General features: G+C 39.1%; 2 protein-coding genes, 1 long non-coding RNA gene and 1 pseudogene across 3 annotated transcripts; 3 read left to right on the forward strand and 1 right to left on the reverse strand.

The window, feature by feature from the left end:
* Positions 1 to 1,945: 1,945 nt before the first annotated feature.
* LOC149038578 (angiopoietin-related protein 7-like) lies at positions 1,946 to 4,123 on the forward strand. Its single transcript, XM_089184126.1, has 2 exons — positions 1,946 to 2,048; positions 2,147 to 4,123. The coding sequence occupies exons 1-2, from the start codon at positions 1,946 to 1,948 to the stop codon at positions 2,761 to 2,763; spliced, it is 720 nt and encodes a 239-aa protein (XP_089040252.1). The 3' UTR covers positions 2,764 to 4,123.
* Positions 4,124 to 5,152: 1,029 nt separating this feature from the next.
* LOC113666106 (endonuclease III-like protein 1) lies at positions 5,153 to 7,732 on the reverse strand (annotated as a pseudogene).
* A 4,380-nt stretch (positions 7,733 to 12,112) lies between these two features.
* Positions 12,113 to 14,760, forward strand: LOC149038579 (uncharacterized). The gene is made up of 2 exons (XR_016180440.1): positions 12,113 to 13,322; positions 14,527 to 14,760. It is a non-coding gene; the product is annotated as an uncharacterized LOC149038579 (long non-coding RNA).
* A 1,160-nt stretch (positions 14,761 to 15,920) lies between these two features.
* On the forward strand, positions 15,921 to 18,688 carry LOC149038580 (fibrinogen-like protein A). Its single transcript, XM_089184155.1, has 3 exons — positions 15,921 to 16,151; positions 17,041 to 17,179; positions 17,282 to 18,688. The coding sequence occupies exons 1-3, from the start codon at positions 15,921 to 15,923 to the stop codon at positions 17,896 to 17,898; spliced, it is 987 nt and encodes a 328-aa protein (XP_089040281.1). The 3' UTR covers positions 17,899 to 18,688.
* The last annotated feature ends 1,383 nt before the right edge of the window (positions 18,689 to 20,071 follow it).

Consider the following 20,071-nt stretch of genomic DNA (forward strand, 5'->3'; position numbering starts at 1 on the left):
CTGATATCACTTCGCTTGTAGCTGTAATGGAATAAAGTTAAATTCTCTCGAAAATCTCAGAGATATACTCTTTTCATTTGTATGGTTCCTTTTAGTAATGATGGAATTTTATTCTCCTTCAAATGGAACTACTTCAAGTTAACGTGTTACAGACACGATCAAACTAGAGTAAACCATGACCAACAAAGACGATGAGGATGAAAAGGAAGACCAGTGATAAAATCGTCTGATGAGTGGGAATATTAATTATAGGGGTTTCCAGAATTAAGAACCAACAACTTTGAAGCCTTGTGTATTCGCTTGTTGCGTATCGAAGAGTTGCGAACAGCCTAAGATAGAACTGGCCGGAAATTTACGAAAACCGAGACTGAGTAATTTACAAAACATGTCAAAAATGATTCCATGTAAAAATATGTTAACATCTAAGCAATACTTTCACTTCCTGTCAGTTTTCAAACGCAAAAACTCACACGAGATGTTAGGAAAACACAGGGAAAAGTTGTAAATCACGACCCGAAGGTGCATGATTACCAACGTTCCAAGTGCACTAACGCCTGAAAAATGATAGAAAGTGCGCTTTATAGCTTTTAAAAATGGAGCCCTGAGTTTACTAGTACAATGAACGATAGGCTTTCGACCAATCAAAGTGTTCCTAATATCATATAAATGTTTACGATTTTCATCAAGTCGTCAATGTCCTCTTGATTTCTCTCTTTTTGTCTCCTTTAAGATATATCTTGAAGAAACTGTCATATATAACGATAGTTTTGCATCTGTTTTAGGCTACACTCTGGTTAATCACGTGATTGCTACGCACACTGTCACGTGCCCGATAGACTGTACGTGGGAATGCCTACGGGATGCACGCTGTCGATCGTTTAATTATGCAAACTCAGGGAAAACATGTGAATTAAGTGACCAATCGCGACAGCCCCAAATGACTTTGTTTTAAGAAAAGGCATCACTTACTACGAGCCAACAACACAGATGGTGAGTCATAGAAATTTACAGATCAGTTAGAAACTTAATCATCACTGCTTAACCTGCCAAGCGCAAGAACCTTTGAGGTCTTCGGTTTTTCAAATTCCATCTTCTGAGCAAGGTGGTATCAAAGTCGTATCGAGAGGTCAAATAAATGCCTTTATTTCAGAGAACGGTAGGGCTGCCTAAAACTGAACATGCACACAAAGCAGCGTTTGTAAGACCTTCATTTCTAGCCCGAAACACAGTAAGTTGAAATGTGGTGGAACTCAGTGGGCGGGAGTACAATTCAGGCAGAAATCGAACGAATGAGTTGAAATTACGAGCAGGAATGAAAACTTTGATTTACACATGCGCACATGAATTGATTCATATAGCAAAAGTTCAACTCGTAAGTCTGAATATTGTACGAAATATCCAATGCTCAATGCACTTCAGAAATTTTTTTCCATTTTGACTGGCTAACATTTGCTGAGTACTAATAATTGGACAAGTGAAATCAAACAATTTGGACATGAAACAGTCAATCAAACCGCAAATAAGAGCTGTTTTATTGATAAAAGAACCACTCATACTCGAGCATTTTATTATTGACACAATTGCTGTGATTAAATGCCCATTTTCTAAAAGGAAATCCCGGGTAAATATAGTTCGCTCAAATAGAGACAAAATTGTTGGGTCAATATACACCGAAAACGAAATTTTATTTGAAGGAAAACAGGAGAGGAAAAAATGAATTCCTACTCAAAACTTTGGAAATATCAAACGTCTATACTCATTTTGAATTAAGAGTACAGACCACCATCAAAGAGAAACGTTAGCTCTAAGAACGAGAATGTATTTCAACCTAATGAGGTATTGTCTTAAGTTTCGCCTTATAAAAGGATGAAAGTACGTTTAACCATTCTTCCCATTTTCTCCCAGGGAAGAAATAGACCTGTTTGCACCTCGGTTTTATGTCAAAATGGTGGAACATGTGTTGACGCGTGTTGGAATCCCCGGATGTTCACGTGTGAATGTCGACAGGATTATAAAGGAGTGTATTGCGAAAAGTACAGCGGAGGTGGGTAACTCGTGACTAAATAGAAGAGAAGAACACTTAAATTTGCGATAATTTTCTTTCAGCAACAAGTCTCATATTATGTTTCCTTTGTTCCCCGTACAGTGAGAAGCTGTCAGCAGCTGAAAACCCTTGGAGCGAATCAGAATGGCATTTATAAAATCAACCCAGATGGTCAAGGGGTCATAAACGTGTACTGTGACCAAACCACAGATGGAGGTGGGTGGACTGTGGTTCAGAGACGTTCCCGTCCATACGAGCAAAGCTTTAGACGAACGTGGGTAGAGTATCGAGTAGGCTTTGGCGACTTGTCCAAAGAATTCTGGCTTGGAAACGACAACTTGCACCGAATCGCCTCTTCCAACAGCATTCTTCGAATAGATCTGCACCGAACCAACGGCCAAAAGGGATATGCCAAATATGGTTGGTTTCGGGTAGCTAACGAAACAGAAAAGTATCGATGCCACATGACTTCGTACGAAGGAAACATCGGAAATGGGTTTTATGGAAATACAGATCCTAAATTGAACATCCGAGGGATGAAATTTGGCACACCAGACCAAGATAATGACAACCACCCTGACAAGTGTTTTCCTAATGGTGCATGGTGGGCAAACCAATGTGGCGAGGTTAATCTCAATGCAAAGTATGGTCCGCACTGGGGTCCTTGGACTTCTCAGCCTAACCTAAAATTCTCTGAGATGAAAGTAAGGCATAACTGAACAAAACTGCTATAGTCACCATAGTTCACCTTCAAGGATGCAAGGAACTCGACGAAGAGATCTGGGCACTAACCAATGTAGCCTTCATAGAATTTGCAATGGAAACTCAAGTTGTCATGTAACGCCCGGTGCTGCGTGGCGTTACAACCAAAAACAGCTGTGAAGGTGACTGAAATCCATTGATATATTATTAGCATAATAGCATAGCATACATTGACACATAATTTAGTCTTGCACTAGGTTTTAAATATCGACATGAAATCACTTTCTTCAACTTGAAATGGAATGTGAAACCTTTTCTTCCCATGGTGATATTTCATTAGCACCCCACGAACAGATGTCACACATTATAAACAGACCATTATGTCTAATCCTGTTTCAAGGCACCAAGAGACCAAAACAAAGTGAAGCGATTAAAAGCAAACCTTGAAGTCACAGGCCAACCACATGTTTCAAAAACTGTTATTTACAAATGGTCTGGTTTTATAGCTGTGTTAGTGAAAAAGGCTTTTACTTTCTTGAAAATAAAAATCATAAAAAAGTGTTTGTAAAATAAAGCCTTCGCAACTTCCCTGAATTTCTAAGCATGTCTTTATATCATAGTAATTTAATAGCCCACGAATATGTAACAAGTGCGACGCCAATTGTTGCCATCGATGCTGGATGTATGTACATACAAAAAGCACATTTCCTGAAGGACTGTTAAAACTATCCGTAAAAGAGGCCAATATGTTTCTTTACAGACCTTGTTACCACAGTCCTTAGAGAAAGACAAAATAAAAGTAATGCTTTCTGAATTGTTCTGAGGGGCGTCGGAATATTTTGGCTGCTAAATCCTCCGCGAACCTGATCTCCTCCCTTCAACGTATTGTCGAGCAAAAAAAAAGTTAGACAAAAAAAGAAAGTATTGTAAGTTAGATGTTCACGAATGGAAGAACTGAAAGATTTCACTCAACTCAAACGAAGTTCGGGGGAGCTTTCTATGACTTAAAAAAAAAAAAGGAAGGGGAGAGGGCCTCCTCTCCAGGGTTCTATCTCATTTCCCTCAAGGTTCATGCTGGAGAGGACTGGGAAACAGGTTGATATCGCGATTTCACATTCAGCCTAAGGATTTCAGCGATCGAGTTTAAAATCCCAACACCCACACCATCTTATAATGATCCCCTATTGTTGAAAATAACACATCAAAAGGGTTGATCAATAGTTATTTACAAATGGTCTGGTTTTTCAGTACTGTACAGATTGTCTATCATTGATTGCCGTTGTATTCTTGGGGTATAAATCTAACTTGAAGACTCCACACTTATAAGTTTCTTATACGTAAGTACCAATAGTGCCGATAAAGAGCTGTACAAGACAGTTTCTCTTATTGCCAAAATGATTTATTTGAGAGTAATAGTGCAGGCCTCACTGCACTCACCCTGTCGTCCATTAACATCGGTAGCACGTATCAAGAAGTGGTTGCCGGGTGATAACTGAGTCAGAGTGCAAGCCATAGGAAGCGTCAACGCCTTGACGACTCCAATCTTCTTCCACTGGTGAAGGTTCTCCGTTGTGCCGCCGTCCTGAAGCGCAAACAGTTGATAGTTCATTATAGGCGCGTCTCTCCTCAAGAGCCATATACCACGACAAAACGATACCGCTTGGAGCAACCGTTATGGAGACATTAGGTTTCGGAGGGGGGTCTTTAGTCTCTGTTGCTGAAGATACAGGGGAATGTTGCCCTGAACCTGGCGGTAGACCCTGTTGGGTAGGCTGTTTGGGTCTTATAGATAATTGTGAATAGCTTTTCAAGGCTAATAGCAAAGGATAAAAGGAGTTTGAGTAGCCAATCAGAGCGCGCCTTCATTGCCATCCACCGTTTAAGTATAAACTAATTTCTGAATCAAATTCAACGGCAGATTTCTCCCTTTAAGGAAGGGGTGCCACTTATAAAAAATCTTTCACAAAAAAAGCACCTTGTTACCTAGGTCTCACAGTCTGTGATTTTGCTTCCATCTCGCCTTTTATCCATTGTATCACGAAACTGTACATTATTTTACACAATTGGAACCAGTCTTGAGACATGGTTTGAGGACCAATGCTAACCTGGGCTCAGTGGTTGGAAGGCTGATTAGTGCTAACCCAGGGTTAAATTTTAATCCAGGTTTCCTAACTGCTTTGTTAAAAAGCCTTTTTTGGATCATTTTCTTTATTCTATCTTCTCATTACCTGCTTGCTGGATAGTGCACGGATATTGTTAGGAAAAGTTATATGAATCACTTTTGGGAGTTAAGATCTGATATCAGATTTCACACTAACCATGAAGCTACCTTAACCCAGCTTTACACAACGTAGCCCAAGGCTAAAGAGAAGGACAGCCTAAGTTAAAGTAAAACTTGATTTTCTCTTAAGTATTAGTGTCCCTTCCATCCTTTCTGGGTGAAAGTTTCTTCTTAGTTTCCTCCTCAGCTTTTCCTCTGCTCCTTCTTCGACCTTCAGGACAGATCTTGGAGTTAGGACAGAACTTGCACATTGGACTTACAGGAAGACATGTCTGTTGACCAAATCCAACCAACAATACATTCAGTTCATCCCACTCCTCTCCGCAAAACAGAAAAAGAATTCACTAATTTAGTCTCTGAAACCATACACTCTAATTATTTAACTGTGGGTTATGCGTAAACAGCATATGATAGTCAAGGTTTGCTATGCATCTAGAGAATCTTGAACCTAGGTCTGAAAGTCCTTAAAGTTTTCCTTTTTGCATTCTGCTCCTTGAAAGTCAGGAAGGAACAAAAGCCAGTTCATTTCAGAATATTTGTAAAAGTTGTTTGGAACTTGCACAATAGCTGGGTCTCTAAAATGTGGCAGTAAGTGAAAAGGCTTTGACAAGGAAGGAGCAAAACACCTGGTGAAGAGAATTTGTGTAACTTGGTATCATTCAAAATCACTTTTCACCAGCTTTCTACAGCAATTCTAGTTTCCTCTGGTAGTTAAGTACGTTTTTTGACCCATCCTGGTCTGTTAGAAATTCTATGAACATGAGTATCAACTCCAGTTCCAGTCACTTGTCCCCAAGCCACATTCATGGTAATATGCACCATTTTTGGGCCCACACCTGGAAGTTTGCAGAAAGTGGAGCTATGCTACTGGTGAGAATATGGTGACGGAACAATAGTGTAGTTCCACTTTCTGCTTATAAACCCACACACAACCCACAATTCCTCCAATTGCTCTGATGAAGGGCTAATGCTCGAAATGTCAGCTTTTTTAGCCTTTACGCCAGCCAATTTTGCTTGTTGATGTTGTAAAAATGTTCTCTTTTGTTAACCCATAAGCCTTGAATTTTTCCATTGCAGCAAAAGTAACTTGGTCTTTTGTTTGACTTGACAGCATGAGGGAGATAAGTACTTGATATCAGACTGTCAGCAAAAGTGAGGAAAGATGAACCATTGATACTGGACTGTCTTAACCCTCTTTCCCCTAAGAGTGACTGGCTTCTAATTTCTCCTAACAGTTTCACCCTTGCATCAAATATTTAGAATCCTGAGAATTAAGGAAATGATGTCCAATTCTAGAAGCTCCTGATTATCAAACAAATTCTCCTCGTAAATTTCAGATAGTATAAGCAGCATAGTCAATTAGTTTTCACTGTTTGTGATAGGACAATGGTAGAATTATACTAATATTTGTAAGCACCCTCTTTCTTCTGAACAAACTCTTCAGTTGAGTCTAATAATGTGGTAAGCTTAATCAGCAGATTTTGTTTTCTGATTAGAAGGGAAATTTCAACCCGATATGCAAAGTAAGATTTCTGACTGGCTACTCTTTAACCCTTTACACCCTAACATCAGTATGCATATTCTCCACACTGTTCTTTATACATTTCCTAAGGTGCTGACAAGGAGAATTTGTTTGCCAATAAAAAGGTTTCTTTCCTGATGACCATTTCCTTAATTCTCATGACCTTAATGTATGATATTGTAGGGAGAAATGAGATGTTACTCATCCTTTGGGTTTAAAGGGTTAAATAAGAAAAACTGCAAACTGATCCTCACCCACCTTAACCCTTAAGAGTGACTAACATCTAATTTCTCATTACTCTATAACCCTTGAACCCTTGAGAAAAAAGGAAATGATCACCAAGCAAAGAAGCTCCTGATTGGTACACAAATTCTCATTGTCATTACCTTAGGATATGTGGGGAAAACAGTATGGAGACTATGCATACTATAATGTTGGGGTGTAAAGAGTTAAACATATAGCTGTTGAACTATTTGTCATAATTTATCTTATAACTCAAATGAAAAGTGGGATGCAATCAATTGCTGGGGGTAAATGAATGTGTTGACACTGACCAAGCAAAAAGTGGTAAAATTTCTACACAGCCCCATTCTACATCATGCATTCAGTTCTTAGATAGAGAAAACAATGACACAAACAATACATTGCCATTAGGAATACAGATTTGTTTTACAACAGTGTGGGGCTGTGCAGAAATTTTACCCAAAACGTTTCTACCTCTCATAAATCAGCTCAGTTGTCTCCAAGGAGACCACTGTGTCGGATCTTCCCTTACCCCACCCCACTGGACTGCCAATTTTATCTCCTCTCACCTCTGGTGACTGGCTCTCATCAGCTGTCTTCTCGCATCCTTGTGAATCAACTGGGGCATCGCGTGTTTTTCTCATTTCACGAATATTAGCCAGCTACTCTCTCCAGTTAAGAGGCTGCCAAGTTGAACCTTGTGTTTGTGCCGTGGACGTGTCTTTTTTACACTTTTTGGCCGCAACATCTTCAGTTTTCTTGTCGTCCCTGGACGAGTCCTCTTCATGTCGCTTCTCGTATTCGATTTTGATGTGCCTTCTTGGTTCCTTTTGGTTCGTTGACAAAGCTGCGATTGCTTCTCTAGCCGCCGAGCGTGTTTGTCTCCCTTTTGAGGTGAAATACGGGGAAGCACTCATCCTGGAAATCGGTGAAAACGAACTGATCATATGTTTGAATCGTCAGTCTCCCCTGCATCTGCCTCTACCAGTTCTATTGTGAACAGTCCTCCCCGTTCTCGCCATGGAACGCTAATTTTGGCGGAAAAGTGATGTCACTCGACCAGCTGATTACGTAATTAGTCACCACATAAAAGCCGGAGATTTGCCGAAGAATAAAACTAATTCCCTATCAGCACATCCTCTCCATTGAATTTTCTACACACTGAACCCAAAAGAGCAAAGAATAGGCATGAACAAGAGAATAGAAACTTTACAATCTCTTGTTTGGCATCAAATATCATCTGATGAAATTTTACTGTAAATTTTGAGCTTAAGAAGTGTTCATGATTGAAATTTACACGAACTTGAGTGGCAAACACGAGAATAATGAAACATCAAAATTTTACCATATTAAAACAACAAACTAAATCAATGGTTTTAACAGAAAACCCATGTCACTTGCCTTTAGATGGGGCGGTTTCAGATGAAATGAATGAGATTGGAAGGGAGTCCTCCTTAGATCATGATTTAATGATAATTGACAAGAAGATTGCGCTGTTTTAAACCTTAGTTTCTACATGTTCGTCCGATTCAGTTAAATAGTGACTGAAGAAAAGGCTAACTACACGAGACATAAATTTTTCCATCAATCTTCTATTCCGTTTTGATTTGTCTTTTCTCTTCCCCAGTGTTAACTCCAAAGGTCTTTGTCCGTCTCGCTGTAAATAAGTTATTATGGAGTTCAAAAGTCAGGTGTTGTTTTCTTCCGTTTTAGAACAAGGCATTTGCACATATGTCTCACCCGGTAAATACTAAATAATTTATGTAGAGAGCTGTCACACCTTATTTCTTCAAAATTTAATATAAAAGCACATTTTGTACTCATTTGTAAGTTTTTTCTTTTAAAAGTTTTTTTACGCTAAGCTTGCGAATGAAGCGATGTTTAGCTGATCGTTGGGATGTTTATGTTATTCTTGAACGAACAGAACAAAGCACCAAGCTCAGGATTTGGAGTTTTCTTGCAGTTTGGAAGCAATCAGTGGTTTTTTTTTACAAGGATTCAAATTGAGGTTGAGCGTTCTTAAGCGCGTTGGCGTATTTATGTATATACAGAATATACCCCTTACAGACTATGCAATTCGTACGTTGCGGGTCAGTATTGTTACGATATTTGCCCGATCGTAGTAATGTTATTCCTGAATCCAAGCAGGAAGAAGCACAAAGCTCAAGGTTAAGGTTAAAATAAATACCCCAAACAGTCTCAACAATTCTTACGCTGCGGGTCTGCACCGTTTGATCGCATTAGGGCAAAATTTATACGTATATCTCGCCTGGTAAGTTCTTAATAATCTATGTAGACGAGAGCTGACTCAAATTTAAATAAAAGCATAATTTTATTCATATGTAGATTTTCTTTTGAAAATTTGTACGCTAAGCTTGCGTTTTGAACGATGTTTACCTGATCGCTTAAGTGTTATTCCTGAAGTAAGGTCAGGACTTAAACTCTTCAGAGATTGATAAGAGGTTACTTTTAGTTTACCTAAAAGTTAGGTCAACTAACTTTTAACCTCAGTATGCTTAATAGAGCTGGGAACTAGACGTGCAATAACGAAGTTTCGCAAGGACCTTCATGTTTTGTCCCCCTGTTGGCTTGCTTTGATGTTAATTTAAAGTAGAATTGAATTCACGTTACGTGCGTTCTTTAGCGCCTTCGCACATTTATGTCTAAAGGTTAAAATAAATACCCCATACAGTCTCTACAATTCTTACATTGCAGGTCAGTACTTTTTCGCATCGGGACTTCAAATTTATTCGTACATCTCGCCTGGTAAGTACTTAATAATTCATGTAGATGAGAGCTGTCTCACGCTATTTCTTTAAATTTTAATAAAAGCGGAATTTTATTTATATGAAGTTTTTCTTTGGAAAATTTGTACGCTAAGCTTTCGTTTTGAATGATGTTTACCTGATTGCTAAAGTGTTATTCCTAAAAGTAGACAAAGTAAGGTCAGGACTTAAACTCTTCAGAGATTGATAAGAGGTTACATAACGCGCATATGACATCAATATGCTTTACCCATTAACTCCTATAAGTAACTAACATGTAACTTCTCCCTGTAACATTCACGCATTATCCAGCCAACATGTAATGACAATACTCAAACTCATGGGGTAGAAGTTAATAGTCTTGAGTTTACACCAAATTCTCGTGACTTATTTACAAGGAAATGTGTAGCAGCTAGAGGGGAGAATTACCAATCAGATCTTGGGAGTTCAAGGGCCGTTAATACAGCTGCAAACTAAACCCACAATAAAGATCAGACAGGGCAAACCCTTCATGTTTTGTCTCTCTTTTTCAATATGGGTGCAATCAGTTTTTATTTAATTTTGTCTGGTTTTAAATTCTATCTTTACCTAGTTTTAAATTCTAGACATTCTACTATTATCTAGTTTTAAATTCTAGACTACTGAAACTGTTAAGTTAGTTAATTCCATGGCAATTGAAAAGAAAAAAATGCTATAATTACCGCAAGAACTGGTTCAGTCAGTGAACCAATGTCGTGAAATGTTATCAATGTCTTCCTCAGAAAATAATTCTCACTTATTTTCCTTCCTTATACTGTTCAATCGTTCTTCAATAGAAATGAAAGAGAATCCTTAATAAATATGTTAAATTTCGAAATTGATCGAGCTTTAAATAATGAATGTTATTCGTGAGACTCCTGAAACAAAAAACCTAGAAAACTGTTAAATTAATTAATTCCATGGCAATTTAAAAGAAAAAGAATGCTACAATTAGCGCACGAACTGGTTCAGTCAGTGAACCAATGTCGTGAAATGTTATCAATATCTTCCTCAGAAAAAATTGCTCACTTTTTCCCCCCTTAAACCGTTTAATCTTTCTTCAATAGAAATAGAAGAGAATCCTCAATAAGTGTGTCAAATTTTAAAGTTGATCGAGCTTTTAATAATTAATGTTATTCGCCAGTCTCCTGCTAAGTTTCTAGAACCTAATACATAAACAAACTATGGATGAGAGTTATTTTCACTCGAAAATAATTCATTTTCAAGTCGACGCACTAGCGACTAATTGAGGTCAAAGCTTCCTTATCACGACTTTATCTTGATCGTGAACTAATGCAAAAGCCGAGTGGAAGTAACTTGAAAACAATGCAGCAGCTCACTTTACTCTTCCATTCTCAGTTTCTCCTGTGCTGGAAGTTTGCAACTCCCTCAGCTCAAAGTCTAACAGGAACGTCGAACCCTGGTCGGTTATCTTGTTTAAGAAGATCTGAACATCCTGAAAAAGGTAAAGCTTGACTCAAACACTTAATATGCGCACCGTAAATAATGGCAAAAATAAATCTTAGACTACACAAAGAATAAAAAACTTGACGCAGATCCAATGTGAACCGAGAAGATTTGTTGAGACTATTTAAATAGTGGGGTTGAAGGTAATGTAATCGTAATGCGCTGACTTTAATTCATCAGTTACAACACAAGCAAATTCAGTTTCGTATTTTAGCGAAAAACACATAAATACCGAGTCGCGAGTCGAAGCACTTCAACTAACAAAGCATTCAGTTATTTTTCTCTTAACGCGAGTTAGTTTCAAGCTGTCAAAATCGGCTTTTCGTGTCGTGCATTCCTCTCTGGTATCGCTTCGCTTGTAGCTATAATGGAGTAAAGTTAACTTCGCTCGAAAATCTCAGAGATGAACTCTTTTCACTTGTATGGTCACTTTTAGTAATGATGGAATTTTATTCACCTTCGAACGGAACTATTTCAAGTTAACGTGTTCCAGCCACGATCAAACTAGAGTAAACCATGGCCAACAAGGATGATGAGGATGAATAGGAGGACCCGTGATCGAATTCGCTGTGATCGGAGCATAAAATCGTCTGATGAGAGGGACTCTTAATTATAGGGGTTTCCAGAATTAAGAACCAACAACTTTGAAAGCTTGTGTATTCCCTTGTTGTGTATCGAAGAGTTGCGAACAGCCTAAGATAGAACTGGCCGGAAATTTAGGAAAACTTGGACTGAGTAATTTTCGAAACATGAGAAAAATAATTCCATGTAAAAATATGTTAATCTGTAAGCAATATTTTCACTTCCTGTCGGTTTTCAGACGCAAAAACTCACACGGGATGTTAGGAGAACACAGGGAAATGTTGTAAATCACGACCCGAGGGTGCATGATTACCAACGTTCCAAGTGCACTGACGCCTAAAGAAAATGATAGAAAGTGCGCTTTCTAGCTTTTAAAAATGGAGCCTTGCGTTTACTAGTACAATAAACGATAGGCTTTTGATCAATCAAAGTGTTCCTAATATCTTATAAATTTTACGATTTTCATCAAGTCGTCTATGTCCTCTTGACATGACGAGCTTTGCTCAAGAAAAGAATTCTCACCAGGGATGCGTAAAATGATCCATAGGCTTGTCAAAGTAAAGCGAGAGGGCTCAATTAGCAAGTGAAAGCGAGGTGTTTGGCTTCGAGCGTGAAATTAATTGAAGTTAACAATTAAAATGTAAACAGGCGCGAGGATCCGCGCGGCTTGCGCGTTAGGAGTGCTACGTAAATTTAGGACTCTTTTGCACAATTTTCTCTTTGGAGATAACTACGCATTCATGGCGTGAATGGCAATTTTCATAATTGTAGAATGATTCAGCGACAAGAACGGCTTAGCTAAGCCGTAGTGTGTCATAACATTTGAGGATAGCCTGGTTGTAGTGCGTGACATGACTATCAAGTAACAGTTATTGTACCCAGCATGTTTTGTTCGTGATCTACAGATTTATTGGTTTGTGACGCAAAGAGCGATTATCTGTTCTGTCACGACAATACCAAAATTAAATTGTGTTAGCCAACTTATATTTCACTCTGATCAGACCTTTGACCCTAAGTCAACATGGAAGCCGGTGAGCCGCTCGGTAAGGACCTTGTTTTCGAGAGAGATTTCGACTGCAGTATGTTCTGGAGATGCAAGAGTATCATTTAACACTTGAAACGATTGGGTAGATATTTTGATAATACTTTTCTGGCGTCCATACTGAGGAGCTCTTTCAGTATAAAATATCATTTTAGTAAGTCCCAATCATCAGGTAAGCGCGGGAACTTATCCCGCGAAAATTCTGTGCGAAGGCACGAGTATATTCGGCGGTATCTACGAAAAGGGGCCATCGTTCTTTCCTTAAGGTAAGGTCTTAACTGTGTAAAACTTCGCGAGGAAGAAATTCTACTCGCTGGCCTGTCCAATTTGGCTTTTAGATAAGGTTGTATGCCTGATAATTTCTGTCTAGAGCTATATGATGACGCGCGATAAATCTCGCTGCTTAATAACCTTTGAGCGGAAAATGATGATGCCCAAACCATTTAATCAGCAAAGCAAGGTTTACCTTTACTTCTGTGCTTTCGAAGCAAGAGAAGGAATTATTTCTGTGATAGTTAGGTGACAGATGCTTAAAATCACATGGTGTATTATCAAACTGTTGAAACCTAACATGAGCAAGATGAACTAATTATGGAATGAACCCTGACATCACAGCTCAAATATTCCTTCCCTATAAGATGACGCGCTCTTGGCAGGTTAGTGTGTTTTCTTACTAATCGTACTGTACTATTTCGCAGTTTCGAAAGCAGAATCCTGAAGATACTCTCGTTCATTTGTTTTTTCGTACCCACTCTCTCATGTAATCAGACTTATCTCCGTGAGGGAAGAACCTTCATTTTTTAATTTTTTTCCCGGTTTCGTCATTCGTATGTGAGCTGTTGTTATCTGAAGGCAGAACCTTTCCTTTTTTTTTCACCTGGTTCTGTCTCTCTTGGGTAGTCAGTCCTGTTTGGGCTGTTGTTATCTGAAGGCAGAACCTTTCCCTTTTTTTCACCTGGTTCTGTCCCTCTTGGGTAGTCAGTCCTGTTTGGGCTGTTGTTATCTGAAGGCAGAACCTTTCCCTTTTTTTCACCTGGTTCTGTCTCTCTTGGGTAGTCAGTCCTATTTGGGCTGTTGTTATCTGAAGGCAGAACCTTTCCCTTTTTTTCACCTGGCTCTGTCTCTCTTGGGTAGTCAGTCCTATTTGGGCTGTTGTTATCTGAAGGCAGAACCTTTCCCTTTTTTTCACCTGGTTCTGTCTCTCTTGGGTAGTCAGTCCTGTTTGGGCTGTTGTTATCTGAAGGCAGAACCTTTCCCTTTTTTTCACCTGGCTCTGTCTCTCTTGGGTAGTCAGTCCTGTTTGGGCTGTTGTTATCTGAAGGCAGAACCTTTCCCTTTTTTTTTTACCTGGTTCTGTCTCTCTTGGGTAGTCAGTCCTATTTGGGCTGTTGTTATCTGAAGGCAGAACCTTTCCCTTTTTTTTTACCTGGCTCTGTCTCTCTTGGGTAGTCAGTCCTGTTTGGGCTGTTGTTATCTGAAGGCAGAACCTTTCCCTTTTTTCACCTGGTTCTGTCTCACTTGGGTAGTCAGTCCTGTTTGGGCCGTTGTTATCTGAAGGCAGAACCTTTCCCTTTTTTTTTTACCTGGTTCTGTCTCTCTTGGGTAGTCAGTCCTATTTGGCCTGTTGTTATCTGAAGGCAGAACCTTTCCCTTTTTTTTCACCTGGTTCTGTCTCTCTTGGGTAGTCAGTCCTATTTGGACTTTTGTTATCTGAAGGCAAAATCTTTCTTTTTTTTAATTTGGTTCTGTCTCTCTTTGGGAGTTGTTTCATTTTAGACTGTGCGTTTTCATCTTATGACAAACTAATTTTGAATTGCGACATAATTAAATTTACTTGTCTTGATTTTTTTTCCTTTGCAGATTTATTTGAACGTTAACCGCGAAAAGCCGTGATGAAAAAGCAATGTTTGTTTTAATAGAAAAAGATAGTTTTCCTGTTTAGATGACCAACCAACCTTAACTTAATTACAGATCATAAGTGCACGTTCCGTTGACTGGTAATTTTTACGTCGATGTTGTGTTTGCCTTGGTGGTGTCTGTCCTCAAATCCCGTGATTTTTCAATTAAAAATAAATAACGAATTTAGGAATAAAATTACCAACGAGTAATTACCTCTTCTCTTCCGAAATACCTCTTCTCGTAACGTATTAAATTGCATTTCCATTTCCAACTCTTGCTTCAGACACGAGATGTAAAATCGGTCATAGATTGTAAAAGAGATTTGTGAGTAAAGAACTTTTTCTACTTGTCTTTGTTTATTTTCTCGCAGCCTTATACATGAGGTTCGCTGTGTTCGCAGTGGCGCGCCAGGAAACCCCAGCAGGAAAAATTTTTTAAAGATTTTATTCCTTTAATGATCTCTTTAAAGTATATTACTTCCCTAGCATTTAGCCAATTATATGGTGCCGGCGGAGGGTACAAAAAAACTCCATTACATATTTCTTTACAGGCCAATATTATCGGAAAAAACCAAACAAACAAACAAAATGACTTCTGTTGCGCTGTGTGATCCATGAGTGTTCTCATCGCGGTTAGGGCTTGCTGTTGTTTGCGGTATTATTTTCCGGAGTGGATATACCATTACTCCATTACTACATTTTTGTTAGCGTTTAAAAATCGGAAATACATGGTTTTGGTAAAAAACTTAATCTTTTTCAACTCTTAATGACTGTCGAGTTGTGTGTATCAATAGAGTGGGTCAGCAAATTTGCATTCTATGTTGCGCAAGGGGCAAGAGAAAATGGTTGACTCCCCGCGAGTGAAGCTGACGCTCTAAGTCGATGTCGATCCATTATTATCCTTTGTAAACAAAATTTCGATCATGGAGTTAAATTATAAAATTACTTTGGCTTAAATTGTGCGCTTTAAAGTAAACTTGAGTTGTTAGATCCACGCGAGGGTTTAACCTTGAAAAATGCAATCACGCGAGTTGAGCTGACATTAACGCGTGTCCCTATCTGGAAAACATTCGTATTGTGACAAGAAGGGTCTGCTTTAAGGTTTTGGGTTACTCTCGCCATGCAATTTGGACGCCGAAAAGTGCCAAAAAAGTAATTACTGAAAATTCATTCGCAACACCTTGGTCGTTCTGTGGGCGCGAAGTCAGTTCTTCTCTTACAGTTAATAATTGCCAGGCGGATCTCAGATCCGCCTCAGCCTCATTTGCATAAATTCTTTTGGTGAGCAAAGCTCGTCATGCTCTCTTTTTGTTTTATGTAAGATATATCTTGAAGAAAACTCTCATATATGACGATATGTTTGCATCTGTTTTAGCCTACGCTCTGGTTAATCACGTGATTGCTACGCACACTGTCACGTGCCCGATAGACTGTACGTGGGAATGCCTACGGGATGCACGCTGTCGATCGTTTAATTATGCAAACTCAGGGAAAACATGTGAATTAAGTGACCAATCAAAAGCGACAGCCCCAAATGACTTTGTTTTAAGAAAAGGCATCACTTACTACGAGCCAACGACACAGATGGTGAGTCATAGAAATTTACAGATCAGTTAGAAACTTAATCATTACTGCTCAACCTACCAAGCGCAGGAACCTTTGAGGTCTTCAGTTTTTCAAATTCCATCTTCTGAGCAAGGTGGTGTCAAAATCATATCGAGAGGTCAAATAAATGCCTTTATCTCAGAGAACGGTATGGCTGCCAAAAACTGAACATTTACACAGAGCAGCGTTTGTAAGAACTTCATTTCTAGCCCGAAACACAGTAAGTTGAAATGTGGTGGAACTCAGTGGGCGAGAGTACAATTCAGGCAGCAATCGGGAGAATGATTTGAAATTACGAGCAGGAATGAAAACTTTAATTTAAACATGCGCACATAAATTGATTCATATAGCAAAAGTTCAAGTCGGAAGTCTAAACGTTGTTAGAAATATCGAATGCTTAATGCACTTCAGATATTTTTTTCCATTTTGACTGGCTAACATTTGTTAAGTGCTTATAATTGGACAGGTGAAATCAAACAATTTGGACATGGAACAGCCAATCAAGCCGCAAATAAGAGCTGTTTTACTGATAAAAGAACCACTCATTCTCGAGAATTTTGTTATTGACACAATTGATGTCATAAAATGCCTATTTTCTAGAAGGAAATCCTGGGTAAATATAATTTGCTCAAATAGAGACAAAATCGTTGCTCGATATACACCGGAAACGAAATTTGAAGGAAAACAGGAGAGGGAAAGATTCATTCCTACACAAAACTTTGAAAATATCAAACTTCTATACTCATTTTGAAAGAGAAACGTTAGCTCTAAGAACGAGAATATATTTCAACCTAATAAGGTATTGTCATGGTAAGTTTCGCCTTATACAAGGATGAAAGTACGTTTAACCATTCTTCCCATTTTCTCCCAGGGAGGAAATAGACCTGTTTGCACCTCGGCTTTATGTCAAAATGGTGGAACATGTGTTGACGCGTGTTGGAATCCCCGGATGTTCACGTGTGAATGTCGACAGGATTATAAAGGAGTGTATTGCGAAAAGCACAGCGGAGGTGGGTAACTCGTGACTAAATAGAAGAGAAGAACACTTAAATTTGCGATAATTTCCTTTCAGCAACAAGTCTCATATTATGTTTCCTTTGTTCCACGTACAGTGAGAAGCTGTCAGCAGCTGAAAACCCTGGGAGCAAATCACAATGGCATTTATAAAATCAACCCAGATGGTCAAGGGGTCATAAACGTGTACTGTGACCAAACCACAGATGGAGGTGGGTGGACTGTGGTTCAAAGACGTTCCCGTCCATACGAGCAAACCTTTAAACGAACGTGGGTAGAGTATCGAGTAGGCTTTGGCGACTTGTCCAAAGAATTCTGGCTTGGAAACGACAACTTGCACCGAATCGCCTCTTCCGACAGCATTCTTCGAATAGATCTGCACCGAACCAACGGCCGAAAGGGATATGCCAAATATGGTGGGTTTCGGGTAGCTGACGAAACAGAAAAGTATCGATGCGATATGAGTTCGTACGAAGGAAACATCGGAAATGGGTTTTATGGAAATACAGATCCTAAATTGAACATCCGAGGTATGAAATTCGGCACACCAGACCAAGATAATGACAACTCCCCTGGAAAGTGTTTTCGTACTGGTGCATGGTGGGCAAACCAATGTGGCGAGGTTAATCTTAATGCAAAGGGTGGTCCATTCTGGCATCCTTGGGCTAATAACCCTGACCTAAATCTCTCTGAGATGAAAGTAAGGCATAACTGAACAAAACTGCTGTAGTCACCATACGTCACCTTCAGGGATTCAAGGAACTTGACGAAGAGATCTGGGCACTAACTAATGTAGCCTTCATAGAATTTGCAATGGAAACTCAAGTTGTCATGTAACGCCCGGTGCTGCGTGGCGTTACGACCAAAAACAGCTGCGAAGGTGACTGAAATCCATTGATATATTATTAGCATAATAATGCATTGACACATAATTTAGTCTAGCACTAGGTTTTAAATACCGACATGAAATCGTTTTCTTCAACTTGAAGTGAAATGTGAAACCTTTCCTTCCAATAGTGATGTTCCATTAGCACCCCACGAACAGATGTCACACATTATAAACAGACCATCATGTCTAATCCTTTTTCAAGATACCAAGAGACCAAAACAAAGTGAAGCGATCAAAAGCAAACCTTGAAGTAACAGGCCAACCACAGGTTTCAAAAACTGTTATTTACAAATGGTCGGGTTTTATAGCCGTGTTAGTGAAAAGGGCTTTTACTTTCTTGAAAATAAAAATAAAAAAAAAGTGATTGTAAAATAAAGCCTTGGCAACTTCCCTGAACTTTTAAGCATTTCGTTATATCATAGTAATTTCATAGCATACGAATATGTAACAAGTTCGACGCCAATTGTTGCCATCGATGCTGGAAGTATGTACATACAAAAAGCACATTTCCTGAAGGACTGTTAAAACTATCCGTAAAAGAGGCCAATATGTCTCTTTACAGACTTAGTTACCACAGTCGTTAGAGAAAGGCAAAATAAAAGTAATGCTTTCTGAATTGTTTTTAAGGGGCGTCGGAATATTTTGGCTGCTAAATCCTCCGCGAACCTGATCTCCTCCCTTCAACGTATTGTCGAGCAAAAAAAAAATTAGACAAAAAAAGAAAGTATTGCAAGTTAGATGTTCACGAATGGAAGAACTGAAAGATTTCACTCAACTCAAACGAAGTTCGGGGGAGCTTTCTATGACTTGAAAAAAAAAAAAAAAAAAAAAAAAAAGGAAGGGGAGAGGGCCTCTTCTCCAGGGTTCTATCTGTTTTCCCTCAAGGTTCATGCTGGAGAGGACTGGGAAACAGGTTGACATCGCGATTTCACATTCAGCCTAGGGATTAGGATTATACGACGACAAAAAAAACAAAAAAACGAAAAAAAAAAGTCGGCAACACATTCTTAAAATCTCCCATTTCTAAAAGCAAACGAAATCTAGAAATCAGTAACTATCAATGCTGTAGAAAATCGATTAATTCATATCCTTGACGTAATAAAACAAATTTCACGCATCTGAGATCGCGATTCTTTCCTTCAAAAGTAAAAAGATGTAAATACGTCTGGCTTCAGTGGCGTATAACCACGGCGAAGAAGACATATATTAAATTTCGATTCACAAATACTCCAAGATCAGTACTGTACAGATTGTCTATCATTGATTGCCGTTGTATTCTTGGGGTATAAATCTAACTTGAAGACTCCACACTAAGTTTCTTATACGTAAGTACTATTAGTGCCGATAAAGAGCTGTACAAGACAGTTTCTCGTATTGCCAAAATGATTTATTTGAGAGTAATAGTGCAGGCCTCACTGCACTCACCCTGTCGTCCATTAACATCAGTAGCGCGTACCAAGAAGTGGCACTTATTGCCGGGTGATAACTGAGTTAGAATGCAAGCCATAGGAAGCGTCAACGCCTTGACGACTCCAATCTTCTTCCACTGGTGAAGGTTCTCCGGGCAAACAGTTGCTAGTTAATTATAGGCGCGTGTCTCTTCTCAAGAGCCATGTACCACGACAAAACGATACCGCTTGGAGCCACCGCTATATGGAGACATTTGGTTTCGGAGGGGGGTCTCTGTTGCTGAAGATACTGGGGGATGTTGCCCTGAACTCGGCGGTACACCCTGTTGGGCAGGCTGTTGGGGTCTTATAGATAATTGTGAATAGCTTTGCAAGGCGAATAGCAAAGGATGAAAGGAGTTTGAGTAGCCAATCAGAGCGCGCCTTCATTGCCATCCACCGTTTAAAGTATAAACTAATTTCTAACTCAAATTCAATGGCAGATCTCTCCCTTTAAGGAAGAGGTACCACTTATAAAAAATCTTTCATAAAAAAAGCACCTTGTTACCTAGGTCTCACAGTCTTTGATTTTGCTTCCATCTCGCCTTTTA

Source organism: Pocillopora damicornis, chromosome 10 (genome assembly GCF_964200805.1).
Source record: "Pocillopora damicornis chromosome 10, jaPocDami1.2, whole genome shotgun sequence".
Classification (NCBI taxonomy): domain Eukaryota; kingdom Metazoa; phylum Cnidaria; class Anthozoa; order Scleractinia; family Pocilloporidae; genus Pocillopora; species Pocillopora damicornis.

Excerpts from the sequence above, each read along its gene's own strand:
- LOC149038578 (XM_089184126.1), top strand. The coding sequence starts at position 1,946 with ATGGTGGAACATGTGTTGACGCGTGTTGGAATCCCCGGATGTTCACGT. Across the intron at positions 2,049-2,146 it reads GAAAAGTACAGCGGAGGTGG|TGAGAAGCTGTCAGCAGCTG; the intron begins GTAACTCGTGAC and ends TTCCCCGTACAG.
- LOC149038580 (XM_089184155.1), top strand. The coding sequence starts at position 15,921 with ATGTTTGCATCTGTTTTAGCCTACGCTCTGGTTAATCACGTGATTGCT. Across the intron at positions 16,152-17,040 it reads ACGAGCCAACGACACAGATG|GGAGGAAATAGACCTGTTTG; the intron begins GTGAGTCATAGA and ends ATTTTCTCCCAG. Across the intron at positions 17,180-17,281 it reads TTGCGAAAAGCACAGCGGAG|TGAGAAGCTGTCAGCAGCTG; the intron begins GTGGGTAACTCG and ends TTCCACGTACAG.